At 39.5% G+C, this 22232-nt stretch overlaps 1 protein-coding gene across 8 annotated transcripts in view; it reads right to left on the bottom strand.

The window, feature by feature from the left end:
• The window catches only part of nav3 (neuron navigator 3), a 160140-nt gene that overhangs the window by 74669 nt on the left and 63239 nt on the right, over positions 1-22232 (bottom strand). For 7 of the 8 annotated variants that reach the window (XM_079622177.1, XM_079622181.1, XM_079622179.1 and 4 more), the window contains exons 5-7: positions 19794-19977; positions 12114-12182; positions 8556-8704 (exon numbers count right to left, since the gene is read on the bottom strand). In XM_079622177.1, the coding sequence (XP_079478303.1) occupies positions 8556-8704; positions 12114-12182; positions 19794-19977 (402 nt within the window). Of the gene's footprint in view, positions 1-8555; positions 8705-12113; positions 12183-16813; positions 17011-19793; positions 19978-22232 lie in introns of those variants that run through there. The other variant, XM_079622184.1, reaches the window with a different exon arrangement.

Below are 22232 nucleotides of genomic sequence, written 5' to 3'. Positions count from 1 at the left end.
AGGCTGTACAGTATGTACCAGACCATTCCTGACACTTTTTCAGCTTCTCGTTTGGCAAAATGCATTCTGGGATATCCTCCCCTATGAAGGTGCAGCCATATTTACTGCTTTATGACAATTTTTCACAGGTAAAATAGTCATTTCAATCAGGAAATTTTCATTTAGGGCATGCGTCGCGAGTGAGCGCTGTGTTTGTATTTGAAGCTCCGTCGACTTGATTCATAAATCGTTGATTTTGTTCTTTACACTCATTTATAAACGAGCATTTTCTATTTTTCCAGCGTGTAAACATATCTCCGATACTACTCTCTATAAAAAACAATCGGATTGCTTTGATATCGCTAGTTATATCCAACTTTCCGAACTTCCGTTACTATCTCTAACGATAGCCCGCTAGCATTGCACGCGTGGCCTCGCCTATCGACCGTCTTATTTACACTCGAATCACTGAAATCGCTTGTTTGTGTTGGAGTTTGTGTTTGTGCTTCGAAATCGCTTGTTTGTGTTTGAAGTTTGTGTCTGTGGTCGAACCGCTTTGGTTGTGTTTGGAGTTTGTGTTTAAATCGCTTGTCTGTGTTTGAAGTTGTGTTTGTGCTTCGAATTCGCTTGTTTGTGTTTGAAGTTTGTGTCTGTGGTCGAACTGCTTTGGTTGTGTTTGGAGTTTGTGTTTAAATCGCTTGTCTGTGTTTGAAGTTGTGTTTGTGCTTCGAATTCGCTTGTTTGTGTTTGAAGTTTGTGTCTGTGGTCGAACTGCTTTGGTTGTGTTTGGAGTTTGTGTTTAAATCGCTTGTCTGTGTTTGAAGTTGTGTTTGTGCTTCGAATTCGCTTGTTTGTGTTTGAAGTTTGTGTCTGTGGTCGAACTGCTTTGGTTGTGTTTGGAGTTTGTGTTTAAATCGCTTGTCTGTGTTTGAAGTTTGTGTTTGTGCTTCGAATTCGCTTGTTTGTGTTTGAAGTTTGGGTCTGTGGTCGAACCGCTTTGGTTGTGTTTGGAGTTTGTGTTTCAAATCGCTTGTCTGTGTTTGAAGTTTGTGTTTGTGCTTCGAATTCGCTTGTTTGTGTTTGAAGTTTGTGTCTGTGGTCGAACCGCTTTGGTTGTGTTTGGAGTTCGTGTTTCAAATCGCTTGTTTTTGTGTTTGTGTTTCGAATCGCTTAACTGTTAACGTTAGTTTGCGAGCGTGTGAACATATCTCCGATACTACTCTCTATAAAAAAATAAATAAAAAATAAAAACAATCGGATTGCTTTGATATCGCTAGTTATATCCAACTTTCCGATCTTCCGTTACTATCTCTAACGTTAAGTTAGCCCGCTAGCATTTGCACGCGTGGTCTCTCCTATCGACCGTCTTATTTACACTCGAATCACTGGAAGGATACGGGTTCTATCCATGATTTCAGTCCTAAATTAGTAGTGATATTGGTAGCATCACTGCTAATTTATTGTTCATCTGTCATAATGGCGAATACATCGTATGTGTGTCTACCTCTGAGTGCAGGTGAGGACACGTTTGAGCTGCATTCGGTGCGGTTGGAGCTGGAGTCCGTGGAGAAGCAGATCCGTGATCTGCTGGGGAGGCAGGCCGAGCTGCGAGACCGACGATCAGCGCTTGAAGCATCACGCGCCGATGCTCACAAGTCAGTGGTTAGTAACTTTTCGACTCCGGTCTCCTCTACTCCGTGTATTTCTCTGCACAGGACCCGAGCACCCCTGGTTTCGTTTACCCCGACACCGACACAGCACCATGGACCCTGGGTGATGCCACAGCGGAAGACACGAGCCAGGACCAGAGCAAGGACCTCTCCGCCCCTCCCGGTCTTCGAGATCTCCACCCGGAACCGCTTCTCCCCTCTTCGCGAGACGGAACGCGACGACGCTGTGATCATCGGCAGTTCCATGGTCCGGCATGTCCGCGCTACCTCAGGTAAAGGTATGGTGCGCACTCACTGCTTTCCTGGTGCTCGTGTTCTCGATGTCGCTGCGCAGGTCCCCGAGATCCTGAACGGTGACGAGCGCGTCGGAGCTGTCGTGCTGCACGTGGGGGTGAACGACATCAGGCTGCGGCAGACGGAGGTTCTGAAGAGGGACTACAGGAGCCTGATCGAGACGGTACGCAGAACATCGCCTGAAGCAAAGATCGTCGTGTCTGGACCGCTTCCCACGTACCGACAAGGACAAGAAAGGTTCAGTAGATTGTTTGCACTAAATGAATGGTTGATGTCATGGTGTAATGAACAGAGACTGCTCTTTGTAAATAATTGGAATCTGTTTTGGGAGCGACCTAGGCTCTACCGTGCTGATGGCCTGCACCCCAGCAGAATCGGAGCGGCTGTTCTGTCGGACAACATCTCCAAGACGTTACACACCATATGACTAGTAAGTCAAAGTCCAAATCACATTCTTTGCTGTCCCAAATTAATTGATATAAGTACCAGTGTAGAACACTATATAGAAACAGTGTCTATTCCTCGTTTAGTGAGGCCAAACAATAAATCTACTGTAGGATCTAAGAAAAATCTAATTGTGATTAAACCAGAAAATCTCAATATTAGTGAACAAAAACAATTTCTAAAGCTAGGTCTTCTAAACATTAGATCGCTTACACCTAAGGCGGTTATTGTAAATGAAATGGTCACTGATAATAGCTTCGATGTACTCTGCCTTACTGAAACCTGGCTTAAACCAAATGATTATTTCGGTCTTAATGAGTCCACTCCACCAGGATACGGTTATAAGCATGAGCCCCGTCTGATTGGTCGTGGCGGCGGTGTTGCAACAATCTATAGAGATATTCTTAATGTTACTCAGAAAACAGGTCACAGGTTTAATTCGTTTGAAGTACTTGTTCTAAATGTTACGCTCCTAGATGTAAGAAAGAAATCCCTATTATCTCTAGCCTTGGCTACCGTATATAGACCGCCAGGGCCTTACGCTGATTTCCTAAAAGAGTTTGCAGATTTTCTCTCAGATCTATTGGTCAATGTCGATAAGGCAATAATTGTTGGAGATTTCAACATACACGTTGATAACACAAATGATGCGTTAGGAGCTGCGTTTACAGATTTATTAAACTCCTTTGGGGTCAAGCAAAACGTTAGTGGTCCCACTCATCGTCTTAATCATACTCTAGATTTAATTATATCATATGGAACCGATCCAACCAATATAGATATTATACCGCAAAGTGATGATGTCACTGATCATTACATGGTAACTTGCATACTACGTACGGCTGAAATGTGTCATGTTGCGCCACGTTATCGACCAGGCAGAACAATCCTTCCAACCACTATAGATAGATTCTTGAATAGCTTACCTGATCTATCTCCGCTCCTCAGTGAACCCAAACAAACAGATGAGCTAGAGGAAATGACTAGCAGTATGAGCACCATTTTCTCTAGTACATTAGAAACTGTTGCACCAATTAGACTAAAAAAGGTTAGAGAGAAAACTAAAGCACCATGGTACAACAGTGCTACGCATGTTATCAAGAGAGAAACTCGTAACTTAGAGCGCAAATGGAAACAAACTAATTTAGAGGTCTTTAGAATCGCGTGGAAAGACAGTATGTCACGTTATAAAAAGGCTCTAAAAGCAGCCAGGGCTGAGCATCTCCGCAAACTAATAGAAAATAACCAAAACAATCCAAGGTTTTTATTTAACACTGTGGCTAGATTAACAAATAAACAGACATCACCTGAACAAAATATTCCGTTACATTTTAATAGCAATGATTTCATGAATTTCTTCACTGAGAAAATAGAAAGCATCAGAAACACAATTGTAAATGTACAATCTTTGACAGCGTCTTATGATTCAGCCTCAATTATCGCCCCTCAAGAACAACTACAGCGCTTTACAACTATAGGACAGGAAGAGCTAAATAAACTTATCACTGCATCTAAACCAACAACATGTTTATTAGATCCAATACCCACTAAACTACTGAAAGAAGTGTTACCTGTAGTGGAAGAGCCTCTTCTCAATATTATTAACTCGTCTTTATCTTTAGGACATGTTCCAAAAACATTCAAGCTAGCAGTTATAAAACCTCTTATTAAGAAACCACAATTAGATCCAAATAACCTAGCAAATTACAGACCCATTTCAAATCTTCCATTTATGTCTAAAATACTTGAAAAAGTTGTGTCCGCTCAATTGTGCTCTTTCTTGCAAGAAAACGATATCTATGAAAAGTTTCAGTCAGGATTCAGGCCACATCATAGCACAGAAACTGCGCTGGTTAAAATTACAAATGATTTACTTTTAGCTTCTGACCAAGGCTGTATCTCAATACTAGTTTTACTCGATCTTAGCGCTGCGTTTGACACTATAGATCATAAAATACTCTTAGATCGACTTCAAAATTACACTGGTGTTCAGGGACAGGCATTAAGCTGGTTTAGATCGTACCTATCAGACCGTTACCATTTTGTCCATTTAAATGGGGAAAAATCAAAGATAACGTCAGTAAATTATGGAGTGCCGCAAGGATCTGTATTAGGCCCCCTGCTATTCTCAATTTATATGCTGCCACTTGGTAATATTATAAGAAAACATGGAATAAGTTTCCACTGTTATGCTGATGACACTCAATTATATATTTCATCTAGACCAGATGATAACACTAAATTATCTAAAATGACAGAGTGTGTTAAAGATATAAAATATTGGATGACGTGTAATTTTCTTCTATTAAATTCAGATAAAACGGAGGTATTACTGATTGGTCCAAAAAACTGCCCACAAAACCTCTTACAATACAACCTTTATCTAGATGGACGTCCTGTTACTTTATCCTCTACAGTAAAAGACCTGGGTGTTATACTAGACCGCAACTTGTCTTTTGAAAATCATATTTCAAATGTCACAAGAACAGCCTTTTTCCACCTTAGAAACATTGCTAAGCTACGTAACATGCTATCAGTTTCTGATGCAGAAAAGTTAGTTCATGCATTCATGACCTCGAGACTAGATTACTGTAATGCTCTATTAGCTGGTTGTCCTGCATCCTCAATAAACAAGCTACAGTTAGTCCAAAATGCAGCCGCTAGAGTTCTTACTAGGTCAAGAAAATATGATCATATAACACCAATTTTATCATCTCTACACTGGTTACCTATTAAGTTCCGTATCAATTACAAAGTATTGTTACTGACCTATAAAGCCCTAAATGGTTTAGCTCCTGTGTATTTAAGAGATCTTCTATCGCCATATATTCCATCGCGCTCTTTAAGATCGCTAAATTCGAGGCTTCTGGTCGTACCTAGGATATCTAAGTCCACTAAAGGAGGGAGGGCGTTTTCACATCTAGCTCCTAAACTCTGGAATAGCCTTCCTGATATTGTCCGAGGCTCAGACTCGCTCTACCAGTTTAAAACTAGATTAAAGACGCATCTCTTTAGCCAAGCATTCACATGATGCATCTCATACCTTTTATACTACAGTTAAATCAGATCAAATGCATTCATATTATGAACAGCAGCTACGCTAATTATTTCCCATCTGCCTTTTTTGTTGTTATCTCGGGACGCCTGTCCCGAGATAACTCAAATAGAGTTCGTCAGCTCCAGTTATGTATCCAGCCTCTCATGGAGACTTCAGATGCCCCAACGCCTGTGATGAGACGACTCGACGCCTGTGAAGAGACGACCCAACGCCGGCGATATGTTATGCCCTAAATTTCATGATTAACTAACTGTATTTTTGTATGTATATTTTTGAAATGCATTTTCTGTAAAGCTGCTTTGAAACAATGTGTATTGTGAAAAGCGCTATACAAATAAACTTGAATTGAATTGAATTGAATTGAATTTAGTGCAATATTTACCCAACTGGTTCAAGTTGGACACATTGATTTACCACATTGACCAAAATAAAGCTGTGAACTGCTTTGTATATCACTAGAGTATTGACAATCCACAATGGAGCTTGTTTCCTTAATGTGACCATACCTTTACAATTTGGTATGGTATTTTTCAAAGTCTCAAAAGGCAGCATAATTTTTCTGCCTATTGTTTGGAACAGCTTTCGTGTCTACAGTGCACCTATGGTGTCCTAAAATGCTAGGTAGGCAGCTCACTAGTTTTTGGAACAGAGCTCATTCTCTCCCTACCAGCCCCTCCCATGGTTCCTCCAGTGCGGCAGACTCTTTGGACAGAAGAAAAAGGAAGATGAGGGAAAAAAAGGCAGATGGGAGTTTGCTTTTCTCATCTGTGGAGGTATTAGCAGAGTAGCCCTGTAAATCAAGGTTTTGAGTAATGTTAGGCCCGATGGAAAAGGGCAGCCATGGGTTTCAAGAGAGACGTCGCCTATTAGGACTCTTTGATTCACCAAAGCTCCGTCTGCCATGTGAGACCCTCTGTCTGGCTTTGTGTGTGCCGTCTCGCCCTCTCCGTACCCAGTGTCTGGGAACACCAGCATCTGTGCTAACGGTGAACAAGGACCAGTAAAGTCCAGTATAAATCTAATCGGGCAGCACAGCCAAAACAAACAGTCTGCGAGGGAAATCAGTTGCGTTTTGTTCACCGATCGCCATGGATCCTTGCTGTGAGGGGTGAAGTAGGGGCGAAATACAGGTCACACGTCTTTGAACTCCCAACCCGACTTCAATCGACACACTCCATCAGGTCTAGCGCAGATTTATGAAGTAACCAACTAGCCTGTGGAGATTTACACACTGGTGGCTGAATAGCCGTGTGGTTTTATGAAGTCGGCTTTGAATGATGGCTCGGCTCTGACAGGAAGATGAAATCTGAAGTGAACCCTGAATAGGCTGGTTATGTGGAAGAAGCAAAAATATAACATTAACCCTCTAGGCGCCACGGTCGAGTTTACTCGACAAGATGCGGCACTGAATAAAACGGCCGATTTTGTCAAATAGGGTGTCACATTTCCTTCAACCTCCCATCCACTAGTTGGCAGACATGTTATACTTCATCCCAGACTCAAAAAAACGTCATGCTTTTATACAAAATCTTCGAGCTAGAGCGCATTGAATCAGCGCGAACAAAAGCGGAGCTAGTGTGCGAGTGAGCCATTTTATCAAAGCAATATTGTCAACGTCAGCGAGTATTTGCATTAGATTATAATAATTATTATTATCTAATTGTATCAATAAAGCTTACCCACAATGAAGTGTTGGGTCTTCTATTCGCGGACCCTGGTTCTGAAGGGAAATATCTGCCTTCAGAAGTTGATGGTGATTATGAAAGTGAAAGTATAGCCCGTACGTTACACCAAGCACAAACGGTGAATCCTTTGCCCAATGTAGATGGTCCTTTGCCCGATGTCAGTGGTGGGAACAATGTTTCCCGGGGTCGGAGTGTTCATCGCGAAGTTAGCAGGTGTGTTATTGTTGTGGGGAACGAGGCGGGAGATTTTTTACCGCGCTAGCCATGTAGTTTGTCTTCTGACCGTGTGCCTCTCCGCAATCGCGGCGACATTATTGTGGTGGAGACTTTGTCTAAAGCTACTGGGTATGTTAGACGAGGTCAAAGTATTCATAGGACAGTTATGGGGCAACGTGGAGGCAGGGTGGGGAGTCGCAATGACAATGACAGTAGTCCGAGCTGTGCGCACTCGGCGCGCGCGCGAAGCAGATCTGGCCGCGCCCGCGCTGCTCGTAGCAGGAGCAGAGGTGGTGTGGACACGGGGCAACTAAGCAGGTCTTGTCTACTTGTGTTTGTGTGTCATATGAATAATATATATATATAATATATATATATATATATATAATCAGAGTGCCTACTGTATGTAGTAAATGGAAAATCTCTACAGCAAAAAGGCCAACCACTACATGCATTCGGTTTGTTTCTACCATTTATTAGTAATGATTTACACAGTTTGTTTACTACTTACTATTTACCTGAGCATTCAGTATTGTGCAATATAGCATACAGAAGGTGAGGGACATTTTGGGGGGAAAGAAGTGCTGCATGCATTTTATCATTTAAATTTGTGAATTTTCATGAAAATACTATAATCCAAGATGACCGCCACCATATGACGTCATAATATGCAAATTAGATGGGAAAATGTAATCCCTACATAAACTTTGGGTCATCCTTAATATTTCTCTAATTTACAGAAAGTCTCTATCTTTTTATCACTTTTAAGATATAGCCTTTTGAAATTAAGATGTCAAAATCAAACGTTTTAGGAAAAAACCTCTGGCGCCTAAAGGGTTAACGTCATCTCTAAATATGTAGGAGGAGGACAGTGAATGCCTAAGGCAGATCACCTTTTCAGATGTGAATACCACACCACAAAGGAACCGCAGTGCAATATTATACTTCAAGGCCCGACGTTTTCCTCAGAAAATGTGTTTTTCTTCAGATTTATTTACATCATTATGAAAATGTAATAAGAAATGCATTTTTGTTACTGGGGGAACCAGCTTAGAGCATCTTGCCCGGTCGCACAGCTCTATTGTTTCTTAGATAGTGGCACCATCTAGTGGATAACATGATATAGCTGCTGCTGTTTCGTGTTACTGACATGCAGAAACCTTGATTTTAATATTAAGATAGAGAATGTAAAGTCTGTAAATGACTCACCTCTGTCGTTGCCGCTAGCATACTGCAGTGGTTTGCTCTTGTCGATACTGTTGAAGCTCTGGCTCCTTCGGTTCAGGTTTGAGGAGCCGTGGGCTTTACTGCTGCTACTGCCGCTGCCTGCAGCGGGGACTCTGGAGGGACCTGGTAACCTGTAACAAACAACACTAACACATTAGTTTGGTCTTCAATCACTGAATATGAGCTGTATGAGATTACTTCTTCTAACTATGATAGACACACAGACAGACAGACAGACAGGTAGATAGACAGATAGACAGATAGATAGATAGATAGATAGATAGATAGATAGATAGATAGATAGATAGATAGATAGATAGATAGATAGATAGATAGATAGATAGATAGATAGATAGATAGATAGATAGATAGATAGATAGATAAACTGCAAGTAAACCCATACACATGCATGCATTCCATTCAAATATTGTGAAGGTTTACTTCCAATGGAGGGTAGACATATATTTCCAACTATATATAAGCTCTAATAACATAGAGCTCTGGTAATGCCTTTTGAGTCAATAAATGAATGCCATTTAGGAATAAAACGTCTCATTCCTCAACATGCCAGCATAATAAACAGCCCTTAATTGCTCTAAAATCTGCAATGAAACTAGCCTGGAGTGTGTATGTGTGTTTTTTTCTTTGCATTGCCCTGTGCTGTATCCATATTATTGATGATTTACTCCTGCACAAAGCTTGTTAATGACTCACGAGCGGTAGCTTTTAATTGGGAAAAACAATCCCGTGGTACATCCGCCTAACAACAACTCATAAATATGTCGTGGGAGAACTGAAAAGGCAGGAATTTACAGGTTCTTTGACATTGACATAGATATAAATATATATATTTAGAGCCGATTAATTTCTCAGCAAACAGAAACGTTCGACGTTACTCAACTCTGATTACGGCAAAAGGCAATTGATTTTATCAAACCAAATTGGTAAACTATAAAACCATTTTAAATTTCAATCATCATTTGAAGTTCAGCGCTGATCAAATATGTTTGAAAAGTCTTATTATAAAGAATCAGAGCAAATAGCTTTCTCAGAAATGATGGATTGGAAAACAATGATTCAGGCAGTTGAGGTGCATGTCTCATCAAGCCTCTAATGACACTGCTTCATCACTCGCTCATTTCCCATCAGGAACTTCTGCTTTTCCCTATTAACCTGTTATGCAGGCCACCATTGCCAGCTATGATAATACACAAATGTGAAAAGCGGCTCTGAAAAAAAGCATATCTCGTGTTATTTCCCAGAGAGGTTATTTCTGCGAAAATTGGGGAGGACAGCTTTGCATGAATTGAGAACAGCATCTGAACGAAAGAGTTTTAGAAGTTTTTGTTATAACAGGCCCACATGGAATAGATGTCTATTGAGAGCTCAGCAGATTCACATCAGCCCTCATGTGTTTGTTTATTAAATATGTTGACTAATTTTATCATGCTTTCAGCTATCAATACAACCGTGGTATCCTCAGCTGAGCGTAACGCATTTTATCATGTTGGAATCTGCTGATTTTTCCCCCTGAATTTGCAAAGAAAACACATCAAAAGTGAGCAGATTCAGTTTGCCCTGGTTCAGAGATGCAGGCAACATCTGACATCAGCATTTATAAGACATTTGGCTTTCTAATTTGGTCTTGAAATGTTCCTTAGACTATGCTTTGCATAAATATGTATCATACACAAACACAAATATGCCTGTAGAGAATAAATTTGGTGCTTACCAGGCATTTGAAGAAGGAGAATGTTGCTAAAATAGACCTGAATTAAAGCTGCAGTGCATAATTTTCTGCACATGCTAAAATACTTTCCTGATGAAATATTCAGAGGCAAATATGACATTCATAGGCTGATTTTTTTGGTCGTACTTTTAAAGCATTACTCTTTTTAAGCATCCCAAAACAAGCCGACACAGCAACACACTGGCTCAACCTTGAGGAAAGACTATCTTATTGTTTGACCAATGGCAGGGAAGCAGGGAAACGTGTTTGAAATATTTATTTATTTGTTTTGTTTTATAGGGTTGTTTGATGATGCTAATGGCACAGAAACAGCATATTCTGCTTTAGAGGCTGTTATTAAACAGTCTATTCCTGAAGCTGAGATGGTCAGCTGGAAGATCAGGTCTCTGGATCTGCTCTTGGTTATTTTAGGGTAATAATTAAAGTGTCAATAGGGCTCAGATGAAAACCGTGAGGGTTTCTCTGCACTGCTAAATAATAACTGAATTTTATTAACATGTCACATATTTTCCAATCTGTGTCCTGCATACATAAAAGGCCTTATGGAAGATACAATCTTTCAAATTATGCCTATTAAAATTTAGAGCAGGATGTTTCAGGATCAAATAAGACTTGCTTCTGTCATCTCCGGTGAATCTTAATCGTTCCGATTGAAGTACTTTGGATTGAGGTGGAAGTTTTGGATACTGGAGGACAGCTAATTTATGCATTATTATCTATTCTGGTTTCCCCTTTTTAAAAAACAGGATCATACAGTAGGTTATTCAATTTGTCTCTCTAACCCAAATTACTACACAATAATCCTGTTTAATTAATCAATTAAGCCTTAGGTAGTTTATATGCATCTCTCTAAACTAAAGACAAAACAGGAGAAAGCGTATACTTAGATATACTTTAAAATTAATCATTTTTATTGTTTTTTTCCTCTTTGGAGGTATTTGATATAATATTTATCTATTTTCCAGGCGTTCATATCTGTTCAGATTTTCAAAAGCTATTGCCAGTAATGTAGCCCACTGATAACATTAGGTGTGAACAGGACTCTACATCCTTACAGACTATTTAAAAGTCTATATAATAAAATATACAGTACGTCTAAACTTAGGACGAGAGTATAGTCCAAAAAGTTGATTCAGGACACATTTTTATATCAGTGCTTTGAGAGAAGATCCCAGACCTCATATAAGTCAAAGAGAACTGCAGAGTCTCCATTCCTGTCCCTTTCCCTGCAGGCACATGTTGCCTTTGAGCAAATAATGCCATCAGTTGAACCCTAGCCATCAGGCTGTCAGTGGAGTAAGCACTATATAACACAGTGTCCATCACATATCTCACATAGTTTGGCCAGGGGCTGCTTGAAATGCTTCGCCAGCACTCAGCTTCCCACCAGCTCTGAGATGAAGCAAATGCTTTCAGGGCCAGACAACTGCTGTCGAAGCTTCAAACTGCAAAGACCTCCGGCTAAAGTGGTCAGAGATAAACAGCGTTCAAGATCTAGGGATGATTCGGGACGAATTCGTCGAATTTCGCATCCGCTCACCTCAGCTGAACCGAGATATTCAGCAACAGAAAGATTTTAAAAATGGGAGAAAAAAATAATAATCTAGACTACAGTTGAAGAACGGACACCACCAGCATGCGTTTATCATCCACCACTTCCATCACCCCGATCTGTTGCTACAGCTTTGAACATCAGTAGATCGGCTTTCCCAGTCTCTAGCCTGAGGGTCTGCGGAGAGTTTCAGGTGTCAGAACAGAGCGAGAGCAGGCAGATACTGTAAAGACTCTACCTTGTGTTTTTCTTCTGAGGGGCTGCTATTCCACTGTGACCTGGTGGACTTGTATATCGTGCGGTGAGACTGTAAAGAGGTAGTGGGAGAGAACGAGAGAGAAACGGGAGAGAAAAAGAGGGAGGGAGAGAGAGAAAGGAATGAGGTTAATGATTGGATTGAATTTTTCTTTTTCAAACTGTGGCATCTTTCTCTCTAATGCAATAAGGGCGGCACTTAGCGAGCCACAATCAGGGCTGGGCGCTCACGTGCAAACGCAAACAGCATGGCCTCTGTGTGCGCCTATTCAGATTCACATGACAAGTCACTCGTCTCCGACCACAAGTATGCGTACTTTCTCCAACCGTCCTACTGTTCAAGTAGCCATTGCATGCTGTAGATCTAAAGTTAAAAGCCAAATCACACTCTTTATAAACCTGTACCTTAAACTATGCGTGTGTGAATACAGTAAGAGCTTTATTTTTCGTAGTGCTGAATCACTGATCCATTGAGAATGACCTCCATAACAACATGTAACTCAAAGAAAGTAATCCCACATGACAGAGATGATATTCCTGTAGGTCCAGTCAGTAAAACAACAACAACAAACAAAAACTTCAAACTCACTCTCTCACAAAAACACATACCTCTTCCAGGAACACTTTAACTGTGTGTATAAATAATACATAAATATACACCGTTCAAAAAAGTTTGGGGTAAGTAAGATTTTAACTCGAAGCTTTAATACCAAGGTAAATTCCTTGGCAATAAAGCTCTTTCTGATCCTGATTTTGAATAGAGGAAGTAAATCGTTTTATTTAGGAAGAAAGCATTCTTTTGATTCATTTAGATTGAAAGTGACAGTAAATACTTTTACACTTTACATGTACTTTTACTTGTTCTTTTGAACTTTTTCTATTCAACAAAGAATCTTGAAAAAAATGTTTCAAGAAAAAAACGGTACCACGGTTTGTACCAAAAATATTCGTTTTCAACTGTGATACTAATAATAATAAATGTTTCATGAGCACCAAATCAAGCATATTAGTAATATGGAACAAGGAGGACAAATCTGAAAATGTAACTTTGCCATGGCATTTTGCAAATGCATTTCTGTGATGCATCACAGAAATGCATTTGTTTTTAAAAAATAATTCATTTTAAGTCATTTTAAATTATAATAAAATTTCACAATATTACTGTTTTGACTATTTTTGAACGAATAAATACAGCCTTTAAAAGCATTACATTCTTTCAAAAACATAACAAAAATCTTATCAACTCTGACCAAACTTTATAACAGTAGTGTACATACTATAATGAAAACTGTAATAAGTTAGTAATAAGTATAATAATAAATATAATTGAACAGACCCTTGCCGAGGTTGGATGAATGAATACATTGTCAGATAGAATAAATGATAGATGGAGGCGCGTAGCCAGTAAAGGGCCAGGGCGGCACTGGCCCGCCCATATTACTCACTGGCCCGCCCCAGGCAAGTTTGATCAAAATACATTTTTAGTTTATTTTTATTATTCAAATGTATTTAAGAAAATATATTAATATAAACCTGATTTATTGTTGACTGGTGTGTGTGTTTAATTTGTTTTCCGAATAAAATTGTAATTGTAATTGGTTATACGGTTGCTAGGGGTTCCGACAGGAAGACTCTCTGGGCAGCCGGCTATGGCGGCCTTTAGCCAGCTAACCTTGCTAGCTGCTATTTAGCCAAAAAGTTATTTGAAAAAGTGACTCTTTGGACTATGATGAGATCATTTCTGTTTTCAACACTAAACCCAGGCGCTTGCGTCTTGTTTTGTAGAATGAAAGCAACAAAGGTAGGCCTGTTGTTTAACTAATTTCCGTAATTTTTACCCGTGAAGTGATTTAAGTTAACTTAGTGGTGTGTTGTGCATAGCTATATGCCTTATAGGCTACATTGTTTAGTTTTAAATGAGTTGCTATTTTTTTGGCACAAAAGCTTCATTTTCACCAGGCTGATTGCATTGTATATGGTTAATTTAACAGAAATTAGGGTGTGTTATTTATTTCAAACCGTGCTCTGCTGAGAGTTTTCATTATTTAAATTTCTTTTAGCCTACTTTATTTTTGGGTGAACTGTTTTGGGTGCACTGCTGACTAGCCTGAATAAAATAGACAGGTTATTGTCTATGCTGGTTTGTCCAGCCTTTATTGAGCTCTGTTGGTTGAACATGATGATTAGACAGTGTTTTGTTGTTGCCTTTGCCGAATATTGCAAAATAAAGGTGTAACTGTTTTTGTAGTTTGTCAATTCTTTTTTCTACTCTCTGAGGTTTAATTATTATTTAAGTAATTTCTAGGAAAAACTATAGGCCCACAAATTTTTTTCACTGGCCTGCCCAAAATACAATTTCTGCCTACGCCACTGGGTCCTGCCAGTAGGAGTTGTACATAAAAAACAAAACCCAAACACCTCAGGCCAAACACAAAACACAGAACAGTCTCAAATATCTCTCTCTTTCCATCCCCTGACAGCTGACTGACACTGCCTTTGTTCGTTTTGGGTGTGCATTTTTGCTTGTATATGTTTGTATATGCTGTGTCTAAGCGGTAAATGTGCCTTGACAAGCTTTTGCGTTTAGCAGGTTTGTGAGCGCCACGTGATGGAACGAGAATGTCAATGGATGGATGAAAATTGATATAAAGTTGAAAGATGAGAGAGAATGAGAAAAAGGGAATGTCCAGTTCACAGCGGTTCAACAGTTACAGTAAGAAGACATCTATCTAAACAGCACCTAGTTGCTATCACCATCTGCCATGCTGGAAAACAACAGCTCATATCAGTAAAAGGTCGTCAATATGGTTAGTTGCTGGTCCAAAGTGGGTTACCACCACCAATCAGAATGGTTTACAAGGTCAAAACCAGGTGGTAATAGAGCTGATCAACCATCTACACCATCTTGGATCATGAATTACCAATTTAGACCCTTATTGTAACAAGTGTTCAGTCATTTGATTTATGTTTCTTTAGTGTTCCGTGATAGGCAACCCTGCCCACAGTGAATTTTATTGGTTCAAAAACCTGTTCCACATAATTAAATATCAAATATGTTCTGATTGGTTGTGATTGTGTCATGTCACGCCCATTTAGACATAAGGTAAAACCAGCTTTATCTTGTTGGATATCTTGTTGGATATCAACTTTATCTATTCAGAGTAACAGAAGAAGAAAAAAACGGAATTTCTATTCCATTCTTCCAAAAGTTGCCCAAAGTGACTGAGAAGGTGGGAGTTTCTGCTCAGAAAGAGATCATTATGACCACCAAGAATGTTTCTACGGCGAGTGCGTGACAATGAGCTGGCTTGAGTCTAGCTGGCTAGACTACCTCAGGTAAAACCCTGAGGAGCAACAAAGACTTCACCAGACTGAGAGAGCGAGAGGAAGACAGTAAAAGAAGGAGGCAAGACAGCAGGTTAACAAGCATTGTAACCAAAGACAGCTCCGGTGAGACACTAACACTGTCTTTCATTCTCTCATTCACTCTCTCTCTCTCTCTTGAGAATGTGATCATGTCCACAAGATTAATGAGGCCCATCGTTTCTCCTCCAGCTCAAAGAGGAACTCAGCTGGGGCAGTTGCTCTACAACCTTCTTTCTTTCTTTTTCCTTCACTTCACTTATAAGCGTTCAGCCAAGCAGTATGAAAGTATGACAGCGGTGAGTCTGACAATCTCAAGGATAAATCTGTTGTCGTGGGCCATTTAGACACACTTCACAGTGAGAAATCAAACACAGACCAAATCCGCCAAGGTCACTATTCTGAAAATCTTAAATTGAATCTAAACAATTAGGTTTAGTGAGGATTTAAAAAACCATTCACTATAGTGTGTCTAATGGGAATCAATAAATCTCAAGATTAGCCTACCTACTCAAATGTAAAAGCATCAAAATGATAAGGGTGCATATGAAAAATCTTAAATGTTGTGTGTGCAGTGTGCAGACTGTGCAGTGTCCAGTCATATAAGCACCGGTGATCACTTTTTTTGTTGCTACAATACATCCACGCCAATGGACGTCAAGACAACCGTCGTATCAACCAGAGAAGCAAAAGACACATTACAAAAGCATAAATTATAAATCAAAACTTTCCAACTGACAGTAAAAATGTATCAAACAACATAGAACCACTGCAGATGTAACATTTGCATTGTAACAAACTAATAAATGTCCATTCTGATGCATTTTAACAAAGTGCATTTGATTATTAATTTGAGATGTTTTAGTTAACATTTTTTTGACAATCCTATACCTTTAAAATAAAAACTCTTAACTATCAGTACTTTACAAGTTCTAATGCAATAATACTAGATGACTTTCAACAGCAAAAGAGGAAGCAAAGAAGGACCAACCTGCAGAAAAGTTTTAAACTGATAGAAGTGCAACAACCCGTAAAATGAGTTTCAACTTACCTCCCGAGAGAGAAACATCTCATTTTCGAAGCAGAACAGACAACTTCCAAAAAAGGAACTAAACACCTAAATATGAAATGTCACACTGTAGACCCAGAATAATTATCAAATCTGGAGGGACACAATAGCCTGAATACACTGAATAGGACAGTCCAAAAACTTGCACCATAAATGATTAATAAACTACCACAAATTTTACAACAACCATGTTGCTTCCAGTCAAAGCACCTATGTAACCCAGATACGTGACACGATCAATACTACTGTACCTATTGCTGTCAGACTTTCTCCCATAGGACAGTCGGCTCTTCCTGTCCCGTGAGCTGGGGGCAGGCAATCGTGAGCATGAGACAACCGAGTCGAGTTGTTCACCTCGGGACATGGTGCGCTAAGAGGGAGGGATGACACTTCACCCCCCATATCTTCCCCAGACCTAAAGGCACCGCAATGTCCAGCTATCCCCCTCTCTCTCTCTCTCTCTCTCTCTCTCTCTCTCTCTCTCTCTCTCTCTCTCTGACCGACACTCCAGCAGGTGTTGGCTATAGAAAGCCTGGATCTCTAAAACTGTAAATGGGAGCAGTGCTTGTGAGTAAAACCAGCCAGAGTGCATTATAAAAAGCTCCCCCCTCATTCCCAGGGATCTCAGACAGTGTTGTATTATGGTATTTAAATCTTTAAAACAAAACAGATATCCAGCTGACTTGGTGTCAAAAGTGTTAAAAGTCAATTTCCCTTTTTAAAGCAGAAGCAACAGAATTTTATATAATGTCCTTACCAGTAAAAAGTGATCAAAGTTACTGTGTGTAAATCTAGCAGTAAATGCAGCAGTCTCAATGCAGTTTTATTTCCTGTGCTGATGTATTTCCTATTGAAACAGGAAGTTGGGGCGGAACTTATCGAAGGGCTTGTTCTTTTTGGTAAATAGTCAATAGTCTTTAGTTTAAGTCATAGGAATCATGATGCTTTTGCTAGAACATAGCAAGTATGGATAAGAGAAGGCATGCTTATTCTAGAAAACAATTGATTGGTTAAAAATTCCGGTATGCCCCTGAGTGCAAGATGAGTCATCAGTATTTTTGAATGCATATATCAGCTGAAAATATAATGTTGTTAACTTTTAGCAATACAATACAATATATAGAGTATAGATGCCCTCAAAGCTAAAAAATTAAATTAATACAAGCCACTAAAAACTTACTTTGGGATTTTATAAGCATTTACACTGACAGTGTAATATAATTATATTATATTATATTATATTATATTATATTATATTATATTATATTATATTATATTATTGAAAAAAATAAATGATCAGAAATGGGAGTAAATATAGTGCTGATAGCTGAAATTTAATTGCTCCACAATATGCTGTACTGTATATAAAATGAAATATCTTCAGACTGGCTTCTAAATAAAATGTATTGTTAAGCAGAAATTTTAAGAATGAACAGAAAAAATATTTAGCACCAGCAACTTGACGCTTGCTCGGGTCATTGTACGGAAGACCGTTTTACCCATTGGATTAAACATAATGAGTTTATTCACTGAGTATGTGATACGCTTCTGCCAGTAAGCTAAAATGCTTTAAGAAACTCCCAGGAGTCTGTTTAAGTGTTTCTGTGCTGTTGGCCAAAGACCAGAGTTGATGAATCACCTAGACCCCTGTGACCGATTCAACACACACACACACACACACACACACACACACACACACACACACACACACACACACACACACACACACACACACACACACACACACACACACACACACACACACACACACACACACACACACACACACACACACACACACACACACACACACACACACACACACACACACACACAGCTAATCAGCCAGCCACCCATTTTAACACCTGTAACCGCAAGCTAGTAAACGTTTGAAGAAACATATCCTAAATGCAATACAATAGCTTCCTTTTTACCAGACTGTCTGGACAGAACTGTGATAGTTATCTGAGGAGACTGCGTTTACAACATCCTCAAGGAGTGCGGCCAATCTACAGCCCTCCTGGCCCAATTCTGCTCGCTGATGTCATTTGGTGTGTGTGGAATGCTAAAGCTGTGTGTGTGTGTTTCAGGCTGGCAGTCCACGGCCCTCTGAACACCTGTCACTGCTGGATCTGAGTTGAGAGAGATCCCACGAGCCCCGGACAAGAATGAGGGGCAGCTGTTGTCTTTCTCTCACTCTCTTCCTCTCTCTCTCCCTCTTCTCTTTGCACTAGTGAATGCTGACAGCACAGAGAACTCAGCAATACAAAACGCACACTCGTGCTTTTTCTGCCTGTCCCACACACACAGAAATGCATTCTGGGCCAGGTAACGTGAACCAGGCTGTGTAACGCCACTCATGTGCGGCATCTCCTCTCCGTAGCTGCTGCTAAGATTACTCATCTATTTACATCACAGTTATGGCCTTCCTTTTTTACACACACACACACACACACACACACACACACACACACACACACACACACACACACACACACACACACACACACACACACACACACACACACACACACACACACACACACACACACACACACACACACACACACACACACACACACACACACACCTCTATTATTCTGTTTAACTGTAACTAGTTACTAGTACGTATATACAGTACATACGGTTACAAGCCAAGTGTCTTTAGTAAAAAAAGTAATATTTTATATTACAGTATTATATAAATGTTTTATTGTATATTATATTATATCATATTACATTATTATAGTATATAACGGTATATTTATTAAATTGTACTGTATTATATAATATTATATCAATTTACGTTTTTACTAAAAAATAATATATGTGATATTTATAAATTACTAATAAAACATTTTTTTCAGAAGGACTCAACTGGTTTTGATCTAGCGATCTAACACATTGTATGCTTCTTTACATTGTATCTTAAATTACAGTAGAAGCCATATTTCATTTTATGTGAACAACAGCGAGCTGTTTTGGTAATTATTTGTACCTTTATGTTGACTGTTAAGTAGACAAAACACAGAAAATACTTTGCAAAACATCTTCAGAATAAGCTCCAGAAAACTGAAATGTTAGACGTTAAGACAGTACAATATAAGTCTTACCAGGTCTATGAACATAGAATTCAACTAAGGCAGCATTTTTTCCATTTATTTATTTGAATAAAGACGCAGAACTCAAATAGAGTAGCGGCAGCAACAGGTCTCATTAGACGTGTCCTACCTGGACTGCATGTCTTGTGTTTTGTGCTGGCTCGCTGGCGCCGCCCCTGTGCTCTGATGCGTGACGTGCTGTTGAAGCTCCACCAATGACTGCAGGTACTGCTGCTGGTGCTGCTGTTGCTGCTTGTAGCGGGACAGGATGAAGAACAAACCCAGGATGCTCTTCAGATTCCCATTACACACCTCTGAAGATCAAACACACCAGATTTAGAAAGTACCACAGGAAGAGCTCTTTAATCCCGCGAACGACTGCATTACATTAAAGCGCTCAGACCTTGAATACATCATGTTTTGAGTACAGGATCAAGTCAGAAGAAACGGCCGTTGAGTCACATGGTAGCTAGCCTCATTATAAGGAAGTTCGAGTAGTGTAAGTTCTGAGATAAGTTCTGTTCTCTGAATGAGGAAGTTATACACAGTATGACAATATACAACTGTCTGGAGGATCCAAGTCTAGCATGGTCATTTGACTGTCTGGAGTCTTGTGCGTCATAAATTAGATGCTAACATTTGTAAACAGTCGCTGTAACGACTGGATCTGACTTTTAATTGAGACCTTTTACAAGGAGATACTGATTCAATAAGCAAAACGTTGAAGTGCCGGATGGAGTTTAGAAGCCCAACCGATATTATCCTATGCACATTAGCGCTGTGAGGTGTGCCATGAGGAATGCTTTTCAAACTTTTTCCAAATTGAGGATGTGAGTTTGAATAAGTGCTAGCATGGCGTTGCTCTGATCACATGAGATAAAGAACTGAAGATGAAGGCAAAAGCATCGATTGTCTGCGCTCTGCCTGCCAGAGACGCTTTTCTCTCTTGTGCCCATTTATGAAATGGTCTTCATTCATAGTCACACACCGCTAATGGCTGGTGCAGAAAGCGACTGAAGGATGGCAGTGCTGAGGCAGCGCTAAAGAGAAGAATCCGGTTTATTTCGGACAGCCCACTTGTTTGTTCTGCCCGTCAGCGATGTTTGGGGTTATTAATCTTCCCCCGGTTCAATTTGGGGCCGTGCGGAGCTGTAATTTGTATTCTACATAATAAAGCACTTAGATGGTGTGATTACATTGAACATGCTTTTTGGGGCAGGCGACAGAAATTTGGCACTACTTGGTGTCGTTGCACTTCAGGTCAGTGCGGAAAATGAAAAACTAGCAGGCTAATTTGTAAATGCATTTTATATGTTTGCATCAATGGAGGGAATTAGTATTTTTCCTCACAACTGCTTTGTGCAATAGCATTTAGATTTTGGCAGAGGCTTCATCATGGGGGCTACATTGATTCACATTAACGATTTACACGAACACCAGTGAATTGAACATTGCTTATAAGATGTTACCATGAGGATAGAAAATAACATAGGTACTAGTATTACTAGTACTGTAAAATATAAATTATTATGACATCTACTTCAAACAGTTGATGGGCCCCCATTGACTTCCATAGTATGGGGAAAAAATACTATGGAAGTCAATGGGTCCCATCAAGTGTTTGATTACCGACATTCTTCAAAATATATTATTTTGTGTTAATCAGAAGAAAGAAATTCATTCAGATTTGGAATAACTTGAGGGTGATGGTGACATAATCTTCCTTTTTGGGTGAACTACCCCTTTAAGTAATACATTTTACAGATTACATACTGCATATTCAGTCTATGAAGATTAATGATACCTCAAATTGTGTGGCTAGTTTACATTTCTAAGCAATCAACAGATTTTGCATTGCAAATGATAAAATGGATGAATTTGCATGGAAATAGGGGCCCAAGACATATACAGTAAGTGGTTCTCAACCATGTGGCCACAGGATGATTTTAAATAAATAAATAAATCAATAAAATGCTATAGTAAAATCAAGATGTTAATATTTTGTCATGACAGTACTGGCCCAAACCATGTAAACAAACACCAGTGAGCTAGGATGTACATTAGAAACTTGAAGTAAAAGTTGTATGCACTTTAAACAGACTTTAAGCAGAAGTTTAAATGTGGAGTCATCAGGCTCTTTCTGTCACTTGCCGCACAAGGTCAAAGGCGTATCTGTTCAGACGGGTTCATTAAGGGAAGTGAGGACAGGGAAGTGTGAATACATTATCTATTTACAGTGATGTGACCTTGACCACTTCCTCTGTATACAGTAGCGTTCTATCATTTCCTAGCCAAAAGTACCAGTACACATGAAATATTTTGTACAGAATTACAAAGTGGATTGGATGTACTGTATATACACTACCATTCAAAAGTTTGGAGTCGGTAAGATATTTCATCACCAAGGCTGAATTAATTTGATAAAAAATACAGTAAAACAGTAATATTGTGAAACATTACAATTGAACAAAAATACAGTTTAATATACTGTATTTTAAAATGTGATAGGAAATCTGAATTATCATCAGTCATTACAACAGTCTGCACTGTCACATGATCTTTCAGAAAT

The sequence above is a fragment of the Phoxinus phoxinus genome (genome assembly GCF_949152265.1).
Source record: "Phoxinus phoxinus genome assembly, chromosome: 9".
NCBI classification, from domain to species: domain Eukaryota; kingdom Metazoa; phylum Chordata; class Actinopteri; order Cypriniformes; family Leuciscidae; genus Phoxinus; species Phoxinus phoxinus.
The sequence above is the reverse complement of the archived record's forward strand: the minus strand, read 5'-3'. Positions and strand labels throughout refer to the sequence as shown.